The sequence below is a fragment of the Notamacropus eugenii genome, chromosome 1 (genome assembly GCF_028372415.1).
Source record: "Notamacropus eugenii isolate mMacEug1 chromosome 1, mMacEug1.pri_v2, whole genome shotgun sequence".
Taxonomy (NCBI): domain Eukaryota; kingdom Metazoa; phylum Chordata; class Mammalia; order Diprotodontia; family Macropodidae; genus Notamacropus; species Notamacropus eugenii.
Window position 1 is genome coordinate 723954321 of NC_092872.1, and position 15255 is coordinate 723969575.

The 15255-nt window shown below is 38.5% G+C and overlaps 1 protein-coding gene across 5 annotated transcripts in view; it reads left to right on the plus strand.

Annotated features, from left to right (window-relative positions):
* The window catches only part of LOC140521641 (uncharacterized), a 36743-nt gene extending 29015 nt beyond the window's left edge, over window positions 1-7728 (plus strand). For all 5 annotated transcript variants that reach the window (XM_072636879.1, XM_072636880.1, XM_072636881.1 and 2 more), the window contains exon 5: window positions 100-7728. In XM_072636879.1, the coding sequence (XP_072492980.1) occupies window positions 100-1406 (1307 nt within the window). In that variant the 3' untranslated portion in view covers window positions 1407-7728. The remainder of the gene's footprint in view (window positions 1-99) is intronic.
* The last annotated feature ends 7527 nt before the right edge of the window (window positions 7729-15255 follow it).

Sequence of the window (15255 nt, forward strand, 5' to 3'; positions counted from 1 at the left end):
TGGGAATGCTAGGGAATAGTTCTAAAACCTCTCAGTGACTACAACCCTTGAGAAAAGCAAAAAAGGCAGAGTTAATCAGTCTTTTGTTCTTCTTTTCAGAGAGCAAAGAATTTACTGGAGAAAGGCCTTATGAGTATAATGCATGTGGAAAATCTTTCAGCCTAGGCACACAACTTATTCAGCATCAGAGAATTTATACTAGAGTGATTCCTTATAAATGTGAGGAATGTGGGAAGGGCTTCTGTTACATATCACAGTTTATTGAACATCAAAGAATTCATACTGGAGAAAAACCTTACAAATGTAATGAATGTGGGAAGGCCTTCAGACTAAAGTCACACCTTACTCGACATCAGAGAATTCACACTGGAGAGAAGCCGTATAAATGTGATGAATGTGGGAAGGCCTTCAGTAGCAATTCATCACAGAAAACACATATGAAAATTCATGGAAAGGTGCCTTTTGAATGTAAGGATTGTGGGAAGGTCTTCTACTTCCATTCAGATTATATTCGGCACCAGAGAACTCATACTGGAGAGAAACCTCATAAATGTAATGAATGTGAGAAAGCCTTCCGCCTTGCTGTACAGCTCACTCAACATAAAAGAATTCATACTGGAGAGAAACCTTATGAATGTAATGAATGTGGGAATACATTCAGACAGAGAATGCAGCTTACTGTGCATCAAAGAATTCATACTGGAGAGAAGCCTTATAAATGTGATGAATGTGGGAAGGCCTTTAGAATAGGACAACAATTTATTCGACATCAGGGAATACATACTGGAGAGAAGCCTTATGAATGTAATCATTGTGGGAAGGCATTCAGATTGAGACATCATCTTACTCAGCATCAGAGAATTCATAATGGAAGAAAACCATTTGAATGTAACGAATGTGGGAAAGGCTTCTTTTGGAATTCAGATTTCATCCGACATCAGAGTATTCACACTGGAGAGAAGCCTTATAAATGTGATGAATGTGGGAAGGCCTTTAGAGTAGGACAACAACTTATTCGACATCAGGGAATACATACTGGAGAGAAGCATTATGAATGTAATCATTGTGGGAAGGCATTCAGATTGAGATATCAGCTTATTCAGCACCAGAAAATTCATAATGGAAGAAAACCATTTGAATGTAACGAATGTGGGAAAAGCTTCTTTCGGAATTCAGATTTCATCCGACATTGGAGGATTCATTCTGGAGAAAGACATTATAAGTGTGACGAATGTGGGAAAGCTTTCAAATGGAAATCAGAGCTTCTTCGGCATCAGAGTATTCATACTGGAGAGAAGCCTTATGAATGTAATGAATTTGGGAAGGCTTTCAAACTGAGGGCACAGCTTACTCAGCACCAGAGAATTCATTCTGGAGAAAAGCATTTTGAATATAATATATGTTGAAAGGCCTTTAGCACGAGTTCAGAAGTTACTCTGCATCAGAGCGTTCATATGAGAGAGAACTTAAGAATGTAACAAATGTGAGAAGGCTTTCAAGAGTAAGATGTAATTTAGTGTGCATCAGAGAATTCCTACTGGAGCAATCCTTTATGAATGTAGACTGTGTGGGAATGCCTCCCACTACAGCTCAGAACTGTCAAAAGAATCCTTATTAGAAAGAAAGTTTTTAATGTATTACATTTGGAAAAATCTTCCACCTGAATTCAGAACTTACTTGATATCTGGGAGTTCATATTGCTAAGAAATATTATGGTTGTGGGAATGTCTTCAGTCACACCACAGAACTTAATTGACATAGGAGAATTCTTACTGGAGAAAAACTTTATGAAAGCAGTTAATGTGGAAGTATCTTAAGATTGTGGGCACACCTTGCTATGTATCAGAGAAATCATACTAAAGAGAACTATTATTATGCATTTAGTGAATATGAGAAGATTTTCAAAGAGAAACACAGGGCAGAGCCACAATGGTGGAATGAAACCAGCATGTTTTGCCAAATTCTCCTAACACACCCTTTCTTTAACACCTTTTAAAAATGCCACAAACTGAATTCTGAGTGGAAAAGTGAAAGAAAAGTCACAGTGAGTCATTTCCAACTGGAATTTAGGAAGTCAAGAGAGGTATGAAGGCAGTGAGGTGGGGACTGACCAGGAGTGTAATCCGTATGCTGTAAGCCCAGCAGTGCTGAGCAGCCTAGTGCCCAGAGAAGGTAAGGGGACTGAACATTTCTTCAACAAGATTCTAGGGGACCGCTGTGCTAGCATTAGGTGCAGGATCAGATGCCATTTGGCAGCTTCATCACCTATTAGCCCACTTGTGAGTTGTTAGTTCCAGTGCAGAGAGGAGCAGTTACAGTGGCAAGGGAGTAGATAACCTTACCTGGTTAAGGTAAGATACTAGCTTGTAGACCCAGAGGACAGTGATCTGACTTCTTCCTGAATCACACTACCTTAAACACAGCAAAAATTTAAAAGTCCCTAGATTAACCTTATAAGACTCAGAAGACCAGATTGGAAAGCTGCCTCCAGAGGTAATCAGAACCCCAAGGTAACAGAAAGCCCAAACTCTAAGAAACAGGCTAGAAAAATGAGCAAACTACAAAAAAACCCAAAAAACACAACAAAAATAAACCCTGACAGTAAAAAGCTGCTGTGGTCCCAGGAAAGCTTGAGACAAACTCAAAGGCAATGACTTATAAATATTTACAGTGAGAGCCTCGACGCAAAATGCAGATTGGACACAAGCCCAAAGAGAATTTCTTGACACACTCGAGAATTTTTTTTAATAGAACTAAGTTTAAATCAAGTGAAGAGTGGCAAAGCAAAGTTTGGGAGAAGAAATAAGATCAATTACAACACAATGCAAGACAAAGTGTGGGAAAGCCATTCCAGGGCTGATCTTGGTATCAAGCTATCTGGGCATCTGAATGGTTCTTCCGTGGAAGTGACTCAGTCAGAACATGTGCTCATGAGAGGTGAAAGTCTGAATCTACACAGACTCCAGAAAGAAAGGAAATGCATTTGGTGTGTGGAGAACAGAAGATGATACTGAAGAGCTACCTGGATATAAAGCCCCAAAGGTTTCTGTGCTTGTGGAACAGAGGACTAGGAAGCCAGCTGTCCCCTATGAATTGACTAGGGCCAAGGAAGAGGCCATGAAGTTGGGGCAGAATGCTGTTTTTCTGACACAACTAAGATAATTTTTATTATTTGTGGCCACAAAGGAACTGATGAATCATGGACACACAAGGAGGTCCAACAGCTGTATTCTCAGATCAGGTAGTGTATTGTTATCCAATTTATACTCTTACAGTTTGCTTAAGATGAAAAAAAGATAAATTGGGGATGGTCTAAAAGTCAAAGACAAATGTGGTTAGTACAGTTGGGAGGGGGAGACCCAAAGCTAGGAGACTGATGAAGGTGCATTTAATGGAGCAAAGTGATTGAGTTATGACTGGGGTATTCTAGGAACAAGTACTGCACTTAGCCTAGGGACTACCATTGTCCTTCCTATAGAGAGCATTCTTCTCCATGGGAATGAATTTATCCATTGTTTCTTCAGGACAACTATAGCTACGCTACCCACAGGCTTTTGCAGCAGTGTCATACTCTCTTGAAACCCAATGACAGTAAGTTGAGGCACATGATTTTTCAGGTAAAAGGAAGAGGAGACAAGAGAGTGAGAAGAAGAGCCAGAAACAAATTACGTGGTGCTTGAGATTTCATATTCACAGTACAGGTTTTCCTCCCCCAAATAGCTCAGGACCCTCATTTCAGTGAGGTCAGTAATTCTTTCTGAGCCTTTGAGAAGGTTTCAAAAAATACCCTGTTTCCATGAATTCTAAAAATCCTGAAAGATAGAGTTTCAGTGTCAAGGGGAATGTGACCCAAGGCTTGCTTATTAAAGTAGTCAGAATCAAAGGTTTATAACCAGAAGAACTCAGAGGCCATTGAGTCCTACCCAAATGAAACATAGAAAGGTTAAGTAACTTGGACTTGAGTCACAGAAATATTAAGTATTTTAGGCATTGTTTGAACCCAGATCTTCTGAACTCCAATATGTTTTCCACTGTACCACACTGCCTACACAGTCATGTTTTTGCTCAGTGATTTGCCCTACCCTTTAGGAGGGCTCTACCTGCATCCTTGCCTACTCCATGTAAGGTTACCATTCTGCTCCCAGTCCTACTTTACTGCTATTATTAGTTACGTGACATGTTACATCTGTTACAGACAAATGCCTTTATTTAAAGGATTTCACCAAGTAAGAAACTTAAAGCTAACAAAGCTGTGTAGGACCCAGTGGGGACCAACATGCAAAATGTAAGCACACAGTTTCCACTGCTACAGGAAAAAAAATAGAAAATAATCAGTCATGGAAGGAGTTAGCATCAGTCCCTTAGAGTCCCTTAATGAGTCCCTTAGAGAACTTCACTAGAGTATATATGCTTTTCCCCTATATAAAGAGATGGACTAGAGCTCTAAGTCTTATCTTGGTCCATTTTTTTCTGAAGTTTGAAGGAAAAGGGAAGTCCAGGTAGCCTTACATCCATTCTCCCCCACCCCCCTTTCCCTCAGCAGGGTTTTTTGAGATAATAATCCCTCTGTTTCTCTAGCCATACTAACATATCTAGGCTTATAAAGTCAAATGTCTAATTTGTTTTCTATAATTTATTTGTTAAACAGATAAGAATTTTTTTCCTTTCCACAATGGTGATAAAAAGAATATTGTATTTTTTTCTTAAGATAAATATTTTCCAATTTACATCATAAATCAATCAACAAGTATTTGTGAAGTTCCTACCATACACCAGGCAAAACTAGATTAGACAAATGAAGTAAATGGCATTTTTTGTGGGGAAGAAATTGGGGAGGGGGAAGAAGAAAAGGTTCATGTAGTAGACCATGCATGAGCCAAACTATAAAGGAAAGTAACAATTCTAAGAGGTGAGAAGGTATATTGTAGCCATAAGGGAGAGACAATGGAAAATAAGGATAAGGAAATTGAGTTAGAGTAGTAAAGTGATTGACATAAGATTGCACAAAAAGCCCTGCAATTCTGAGGTGAAGACTGAAAGCATTACATAGGTACTCAGTGTTCCTTTTTACGTTATTTCCTGCATTCTAAGTGAATATCTTTCAAAGCACCACATCTAGATAGGATAAACTTATAAATCAAGATTTTAAATAACATTAATTCTCTCAGAGAATTATTTAGGACAACACTATCATTCTGTGTCTAATCCTGCAGATCCTTTGTCTCATCTTCCCCATATTCCTCATATTGGTGATTAAATCATGTCCATATCTTTTTCCCAAGTGTGACACATTTCACTGATAACATTCAGTGTGCTTTGAAAAATGCACATAGAGGTAATTTGAGAAGAGGAGAGATATGAACAACTATAAGGATTAGAAAAGAATTCATAGAGGGCTTGGAACATAATTTGTGACCTCAGTGAAGAGAAAGATTCTAAGAGGCATGAATGAAATGGGAATATATTCCGGGCATAAAGGAGGAAGTGTGCAGAAGCATGCAGGTGGAAGATGGAGAAAATGGTATTATCATTTGGTTCAAATGTAGATAGCATAAAATGAAGATAAATTAGGCTGAAATTAGGATTAGAATTTAGGATAAAATAAGTCTAAAGGTGTGTTAGAGCTGGATTAGAATGATTTAAACTATCAAGATGTGTCTATATTTTTTCCAAGAGGCAACTGGGAATCTGAGGGGTTTTGGGTTGTGGAGAATGATCTTTGTATTAAAAGTTTTTTGATGACAGGGTTTCTTTAGACGCAATCACAGAAGGAAAGAATAATTCGGTTCTTAGTCTATGATTCTACTATCCTAGGATACATTAAGTTATGCATAGTGTCTGATCTAAAAGAAATAATATTTTTTCGTTTCTCTGCCCTTCACAAACAATACATACAATTTTGTCTTCTGGGACTCACATTATAGGAAAAACATGGACAAGCTGGGGTATAAGCAGTGCAAGCAACCATAATCTTAAAAGGATGGGAGACCATGCCATATAAGTATTGGTTGCAGGATTTGGGAATATTTAGCCTTGGATAACAAAAGAGGGTGGATATGATACTTATCTTCAGTATTTGAAGGATTTTCATGTGGAACAAGTTAGTCAGTCATTCAATAAACATTTACTGAGTGTCTGTCTTGTGCCATGCACTGTGCTAAGCAGAAAAGATATGATTTGGGAGGCATAGAAAGGTGTGAAAAGACTAGAAAGGTGGATGGGGGCCCTAGGTTGTATAGGGCTTTGAACTGCAAAAGAGGCTTTTATATTTGAGGCTGAAAGTGATAGGGAGTCACTTGAATTTATTGAATAGGAGAATAACGTGGTCAGATGTGCACTTTATGAAGATTATTTTTATCACTTCATGGAATGGGGTAAAACTCGTGGCAGGCAAGTCAACCAAAAGTCTTTTGCAGAGAGGCAGAGCCAAGATGGTAAAGTCAGGGACTCACCTAAACTCTTCCCCCAAACCCCTCCAAATAGCTTTAAATAATGACTCCAAATAAATTCTAGAGTGTTAAAACCCACAAAAAGATGAAGTGAAACCATTTTCCACACCAAGACAGCCTAGAAGGTCAGTGGGAGAGATCTGTGTACCAGAGTGAGAGAGGAACACAGTCCAGCAGAGGCTGCACAAGTACGGACCTGGCCCCAGCCAATTAGGTGTATGCTTTGGGGTAACTGAATCAGTAGCAGCAGTGGTGGTTTCTAGAACTCTCAGCCCACAGATGCTAAAGACTACTTAGAAGGACAGCAGGAAAGATCTGTTGCACCTGGGTGAGAGTGGAGCACAGTCTAGCAAAGGCTGTACCAGCACAGATCCAATCTCAGGAAACCAGGAGCAGGCTTTGGGAGTGACTAAATCAACAGTGGTGGTAGCTCCTGCAGGAACTCTCAGCCCACACAGATGGTAAGGATCAGAAAGAGATTACAAATGGTTTTTTGCTAGCACTGGGGTCAGGACTCTGTTATTTTGCCCCTATTTGGATGTGGGTTGCAAGGAAAATTGTCCTAATATCCTAAAACCAAAAGCTAAAATAGAACTTGAAAGAATACAACAGTCACTTTCTGAAAGAGTTCCCAAAATTAAAACTCCCAGGAATATTATAGCTAAATTCCAGAGCTCCCAGATCAAGAAGAAAATATTGCAAGCAGTCAGAAAGAAACAATTCAAGTATTCTGGTGCTGCAGTCAGGATAACACAAGATTTAGCAGCTTTTACATTAAAGTATCAGCAGGCTTGGAATATAATATTCTGGAGGGCAAAAGAGCTAGAATTATAACCAAGAATCACCTTCCCAGCAAAACCAAGTATAATCCTTCCTGGGAAAAAAATGGAAATTCAGTGAAATAGAGGACTTTCAAGCATTCTTGATAAAAAGACTAGAGCTGAATAAAAAATTTGACTGTCAAATACAAGACTCAAGAGAAGCATGAAAACATAAACAGGAAAGAGAAATCATAAGGGACTTAATATGGTTAAAATGTTTGCATTTCTGCATGGGAGACTGATACTTGTAATTCATAGGAATGTTCTCATTATTAGAGCAGTTAGGACGATAGATAGATAGATAAATAGAAAGAAAAAGAAAGAAAGAACATGTGTGAGTTGAATATGAAGGGATGATATCTAAAAATAATAATATCAAGGAGTAAGAGAGGAATGTACTGAGAAAAAGGGAAAGGGAGGTAGAATGGGGTAAATTATTGTACATGAAAGAGGCTGAAAAAGGCATACAGTAGAGGGAAATATGGGGAAGGGGAGGGGAGTAAACCTTAATTTCATCAGAATTGACTCAAAGAGGGAATAACATACATATTGAGTTGGATATAGAAATCTGTCTTACCCTGTAGAAAAGAAACGGGAAGGGGATAAGGGTGTGTGTGTGATAGAGGGAAGACCAATTTGGGGAGAGGTTAGTCAGAAAAAAACACAGGGTGACAGGGTGAAAGGAAAGAGAGAATAAACTGGGAGAGATCAGAGAGAAATACACAATATTACAGAATTATAATATAGAAATAATACACAGATTAATAATTGAAAAATATTTGAAGGAAGTTTCTCTGATAAAGGCCTCCCTCATTTCTCAAACATAGAGAACTTGGTCAAATTTATAAAAATAAGAGCCATTCCCCAAACGATAAGTGTTCAAAAGACATGAATCATTTTCCTATGAAGCAATCAAAGTGATCTACAGTCATATGAAAAATGCTTTAACTCACTACTGATTGGAGAAACAAAACAATTCTGAGGTATTACCTCATACCTAATAAAGACAGAAAAGAAAATGACAGTGGTGGAGGGGATGTGGGAAAAATGAGACATTAATGACTGTTGGAGTTTTGAACTGATTCAACCATATTATAGAACAATTTGGAAATATTCCCAAAGGGCTATAAAATCATGCATACACTTTGATCTAACAATACCACTGTATCCCAAAAATGATCAAAAACAAAAAAGAAAAGCAACTATATGGTCAAAAATATTTTTAGCATCTCTTTTCTGTAGGTACAGAATAGGAAATTGATGGGATGCCTATCAATTGGAGAATGGCTAAACAAATTGTGATATGTGATTATGGTGGATTACTCTTTGCTAAAAGAAATAATGAGCAGGATACTCTCAGAAAAGCCCAGGGAGAATTGCATGGACTGATGCAAAGTGAAATGTACTGCGTACAAAACAACAGTATTGTAAATGATCAGCTGTGAATGACTTAGTTATTCTCAGCAATACAATGATCCAAGACAACTGAAAGACTTATGATGAAAAATGCTATCCATCCCCAGAGAAAGAACTCATGGTGTCTGAATACAGATTGAAGCATACTTTTTCTTCATTTTTTTTTTTTTTGGTTTATGTTTTCTTTCACAGCATGACTATTATAGAAATGTTTTGCATTACTACACATATATAACCTGTACTGAATTGCTTGCCTTCTCAGTGGGAACACTAATGCATTGTTGGTGATGCCCTCCATTCTGGAGAGCAATTTGGAACTATGCCCAAAAGGCTATAGTATTTGACCCAGCAATACTACTTCTAGGGCTGTATCCCAAAGAGATCATAAAAAGGAGAAAGAGACCTATTTATAACAATTCTTTTTGTGGTGGCAAAGAATTGGTAATTAAAGGGATGTCCTTCAATTTAGAAATGGCTGTATAAGTTGTGGTATATGAATATAATGGAATACTATTGTGCTATAAGAAATGATGAGCAGGTAGAGTTCAGAAAAGCCTGGAATAAACTTAGAGGAACTGATGCTGAGTGAAATGAGCAGAACCAGGAGAACATTGTACATTGTAACAGCCACATTGTGTAATGATTGACTTTGATAGACTTAGATCTTCTTAACAATACAGGGATCTAAGACAACTCCAAAAGACCCATGATGGAAAATGCCACCCACATCCAGAGAGAACTTTTGAGTCTGAATGCAGATGGAAGTATACTATTTGCCCTCCTTTTCTTTTGTTGTTTTATTTTGTTTTTCCTCGTGGTTCCTCCCACTCGTTCTAATTTTTTCTTTACATTGTGACTAATATGTTTAATATGAATATATAAGCAGATCCTATATCAGATTGCACACCATCTTGGGGAGACACAGGAGAGAGAGGGCGTTGAAAATTTAAACGTCAAAATTTTAGGTAAGTGACTGTTGGAAACTAAGAATGAATAAATTACATTTATGTGTATGTATATATGTGTATATGTAAATAACCTTTAAAAGGCTATAGTTAAAGCATGAATGGATAAGGGCCTGTGCAAGGGTGTTGAGCGTAAAACAGAACAGAAGAAGAAATATAAAAACGAACACCAACAAGCTCTAAAACAGTTTGATTATGGAAGTGAGAGTGTGAAGAGTGGGATGATACCTTGGTTGTGAGTCTGAGGAACTGGAGGGATCATAGTGTCATTAACAGTGATAGGAAAGTTTGGAAGGGGGAAGAATTTGGAGTCAAAGATAATGATTTCTGTTTTGAACATATTGAATTATAAACTACTGGACATCTAGTTCCACATATCTCATAGGGAGTTGAAGAGGCAAGACCATAGATCAGCAGAGAGGTCTGGTCTGGATAAGGAGATTTAAGAATCATCAGCACAGAGATGACAATGGAATCAATTGAATTGATGGGATTACCAAGTGAAATCATAAAAAGGGAGAAGAAAAGAGGGCCCAGGTCACAACCCTGGGCGTGTAACCTGGATGAAAATCCAACAAAGGAGACTGAGAAGGAAAGGAGGAGAGTAGTGAGAAAGTATGTAGGAGAAGAGAGTGGTCAACAGTGTCAAAGGCTACAGGGAGGTCAAGAAGGATGGGGATTGAGAAAAGAGCATTGGATTAGGCAATTAATAGATAACTGGTAACTTTGAAGAGAATAATTTGGGTTGAATGATGAAGCTGAAAGTTTACCTGTAGAGAGTTAAGAAGAGAATTAGAGGAATTGAAGAGATCCCTATTATAGGAAGAGTTCTCAAGGAGCTTGGCCACAAAAGGCAAGAGAGATATGGGACAAAAGTTAGTCAAGATGGTGTGAAGAATACTCAAAAGCTGTGTAGTTTAATTCTATAAAGCATCAGATTTGTACAGGGTATCTAAAGGTCAGATTTCCAGCATTTAAAATGGATGACTTATAGAATTTCTCTAATAAGGCTGACAAGAGTTTCTTAATTGTGTGTTGCATTTTGCCACCATCCTAGCAGGAATACATATTGAATCCAAACCTTAGGAACTAGTTGTTTTTTTCTTAACCCACTGTTTCTCCCCCAGTGTCGTGGGGCTGTTACTCAAAAAAGTTTGCATTTACAACTTATAAATTTTTGCATCTAGGTAATTTATATAAGATTTTTTAGTACGTTGCCTTGCCTTAATATTCTCACATGACAGTAGAATACCAAAATGTTGAGAATTGAGAGTTGAGAATTGTAATGCCCAATATTTAATTGTATAAGGAAAAATAAAAGTGTTGCAAGTAAACTGAAAAAATAAAAGCTAAACAACTTCTCCATCAGCCAGCATTATCCAGATGTGGAACCATCAGCAAAGAGAGAAATATTGAATAGTGTTGGTAAGTTCACTTACCTTTGCAGTATACTCTCCAGGGATATACACATAGATTGATGCACACATTGCCAGAGCTAACTCAGTGTTTAGGAGTCTCTGAAGGAAAGTGTGAGAGAGAGGAGGTATTAGACTGCCTACCAAACTGAGGGTCTACAGAGCCATTGTGCTGACCTCATTGTTGTATGTCTATGTAAAACCTGGCAGTGTACTAGCACCATGCCAGGAAACTGAGTAACTTCCATCTGAATTGTCTTAGGAACATTCTGAAGATCACATGGCAAGATAAGGTACTGGACACTGAGGTCCTTTCTTGAGCTAAACATTCAAACTCTACTGCAGAAATCTGCAACTCTGATGGGCTGTCTGTGTTGGAATGCCAACCATATGCTTGGCTAAAGTTCTTTTACAGAGAACTCACACAATGCAATTTCTCGTATGGAGGTGAGAAAAGGCAATACAAGGAAACTCCATGTCCCTCTGAAGAATTTTAGAATCATTTGGGAGACACTGGTAAAGCCCCACCCAGCATGGCATGCCTGCATCAAAGAAAATGCTGTACTCTGAGAGAAGCAGAATTGAAGTAGCTCAAAAGAAATATGAGATGGACAAGTTCAGAGACAAGTCAATTCCAAGTGTTCATATGGACTATTTATGCCTATGTGTGGTAGAGCCTTTGAGCTCATATTGATCTGATCAGTCACTGTAGGGCACATCATACCTGGACTCCAGCAAAATGATGTGATTTTGATCTTCTTTGAGAATGAAAGACAACCAACCAACTTTCTGCTTACCCCATATCAATCTTGTGGGTACAATTTTTTGCATGGTGTCTCCTCCATTAGAGTCTAAACTTCTTGAAAGAAGGGACTGTTTTTGTCTCCATTTGTGTCCTCAGTGCTTAGCATAATGCCTGGCATAAAGTAGACACTTAGTGAATGCTTGACTGACTACATATATAAGCCTAAAAATGATTGAATGAATGACTCATTGACTGACAGTGATTGACTCAGTGACTGACATTGAATGAATGACATACATCTATGAGTTTATGAAAAAGAGATTCCAGAGTATAAGTATGCCCTAGTGTATAGAGACATAGACTCAGACTCAGAAAAACCTGGATTCCAGGCCTTCCTCTGACCTATTGCATATATGGCCCTGGGCAATGTGTTTAACCCCTCAGTTCTGTCCAGGACAATTCTGTGCCTACAAATTAGGGAAGAGATGGTAATCTGGTGAGATATCTCAATCCCAGTGGGAGATCTCATTCGCTCTGTGTGTTTGCTGATGCATTCTTATCTCCATAATTTATTTTCTAATTTCTCTTCTCTTTTTGCTTGTAATAAATTATCTCTGAGATCAACTCCAACTCTCAAATTTTGTGATTTGATAATTCTGTTCTCCATTGCTTAGTGTAACTCAGTTGGGACTCTTCACTCATATGTTTAAATCACTTCCTCTCCGGTGTCTTGTCTTGAGGCTGCAGATATACTGGTTTGGACTTTTGTCCCATATAGGTATCCCAGAAGGAAAAAAATATCTTACATCCTATGAAGTTGGCAGCAACATTTCATATATAAAGTAATGGTACTAGGTGGCGCAGCATATACAGTTTGGGTCTGAAGTCAAAAGACTCATCATTCTGTCTTCAAATCTGATCTCAGACAGTAAGTCTGTGGTCCTTGGCAAATCACTTAGCTATCTTTGCCTCAGTTTCCTCATCTGTAAAAAGAGCTGGAGAAGGAAATGACAAACTGCTCCAATAACTTCGCCAAGAAAACGCAAAAAAATGGGATCATGAGTCAGACCCAACTGAAACACTCAACAGCAACAAATGTGTGTGCTTTGTACCCATTCTCTGAAGCTGAAATTGAAAGAAGCGTTGAACAGTGGTAATTATTAGCGTTTATATAGTGCTTTAAGGCTTGCAAAACCATTTACCTCTATTATTTCATTTGATTCTCACAACAGCCCTGGGAGAGCTGCCATTAATATCCCATTTTCCAGTAAAGGAAACTGAGACAGAGAAAATGCCAATGGTTACATAGCAATTAAGTGTATATTAGCAGTCAAACTCAAATTTTCCTAACCCCAAGTCCCATACTCTCTCCACTGTACCATTTTTCTGCTTCTGTGGTACCATTATTTCATGACTTCTACATACTTCTGATTATTCATTTTGTAAAATTTTCCTTATTGATAGCTGGCAGTATTTTTGTCACTCAGCTAAGACTGCCTAATGGAATGAAGAGACAACTATAATGGAAGTCTGTGGACATGGAATCTAATCTTAGTCTTGTGGGACTTCAGGCATGTCCCCAAAAATGCCAGATCTCCATTTCCTTGACTTCAAAATGATGAATGATATGAAATGTAATGGATAGAGATTTCCAGGAGAAAAGGAAGAAGAAAATGGTGGCAACATTCCAAGGAATCTAAAAATGAATTAATTAGGACTAATACAGGAGAATAAAATTCTAGATTCATAGATTCATATGTTGCTTAGTCCAACCACTTCATTTTGTAGTTGAGAAAATGGAGACCAAGACATGTCAAGTTATTTTAGCCAAGTGGGTGATGGTAGTAAGTGACAAAAGAAATGCCTTGATGAGAGATGATATGACTCCAAAACAGCACACTTTGAGTCATGGCAGAGCAAAAAGGGCAGGTGGAAGGAACAAAGCCAGACACAATCTGTCTGAATCCAGCATGGCTGTTATCCCCCCTAATGACTCTAATGACTGCCGGACTTCTCTGTCTGCGATGAGGACAAAGTTCCTTCTCAGAGAAACCCCACATTGGTCTTGGACAAAGGTTTTAGTTCTCCAGGGACTGAAGAACTACATGGAAAGGCTGTGAAGTTTCTTGTAAGTGTCTTCAGTGAAACTTCCTCCAAAAGTGCAGAAAAAATTGGCAGATGTTGTTGAGAAGCCTTTTGGATGGAGAGAGAAAGAAGATGTGAAGGCTTTCCACTAATATTTAATAGACTAACATTTAGAAAAGAGATTACACTTAGAGTGCAGAAGGAGAAATTATGGATAAAGTGAAGGGAAGTAAATAGACTTAATGTCAGAAATACTTCCAAAAGTCCAATGGGTTGGCTCAGAACAGTGCATATTTCTAATAAGAGACATTCAAGAACAGCCTCAATCACAACTTTTGATTTGGGTTTAATAGCTGCTGAGGTCCCTTCCTTCTGTTCTAGCATTCTTTTCAGAGTCACTCCCCTAAATGCACATTCACTTTCACAGATGGCAGCTGATTACTCTAACTCGGGGTCCTGTCGATCACAAGCCCTCACCAGTGTGCTTCCTATTGATGGTCAGACAATAGCCTCACTTGTTTTTCAACAAATGTATGTCCTAAAATGATAGGGCAGGAAAAGTAACTACAAAAACTGAGGGAATAAGATCCCTGGGGAGAGGAGAGAAATGTAAAAGTATAAAGGTGTGTGTGTAGGCAACATGTATGGTAAAAGGGTATCTTGTTGAGTCCTGGGCTTAGGAGTCCCCCCTGTCACGGAGTTCTTGTACCATTCTCTGCTAGGCTCTGGGGATGAGTGCCCTTCTAGAGTTCATAGCCAGCATTCTTTCAACCATGATGGGCCATACTCCCTGAACCTGCTTCTTCCCTCATGTGACTGTCCTGTATCTGTACTGGGGAATCTTTGTCTTTAGTGTGTCTCCATTTGCTCCAAGTTGGATGTATAGTCATCTGCTAGTATAGTCTAACAACAGGGTCAATGGTGGGGAACAGGGGAAAGAGACATAACACTCCCTCTGGTCATGTTCCCATACTTCATTGTCTTCTGAATCAAATGCAAGAATATTCCTCCTCAGATTACACCTAGGCCTGGATTCCTCTACCTCTTGAAGCAACTAGGTGGCACAATAGATACAGTACTGGATGCGGAGTCCAGATGTCTTCATACACTTATTAGCTGTGGGACTCTGGGCAAGTCACTTAATCCTTCTGCTTCAGTTTCCTCCAATGAAAAATGGGAATTATAATAGCACCTACCTCTCAGAATTGTTGAAGATGAAATGAGATGATGCTTGTAAGCTGTTTCTCATAGTGTCTTAAGATATGTATTAACTGTCTGACACTTAGTAAATGCTTGTTCCTTCTTGATTGTCCAGTAATTAATTTAGTTCATCCAGAGGGTGAGTGCAAAAGACTGTTG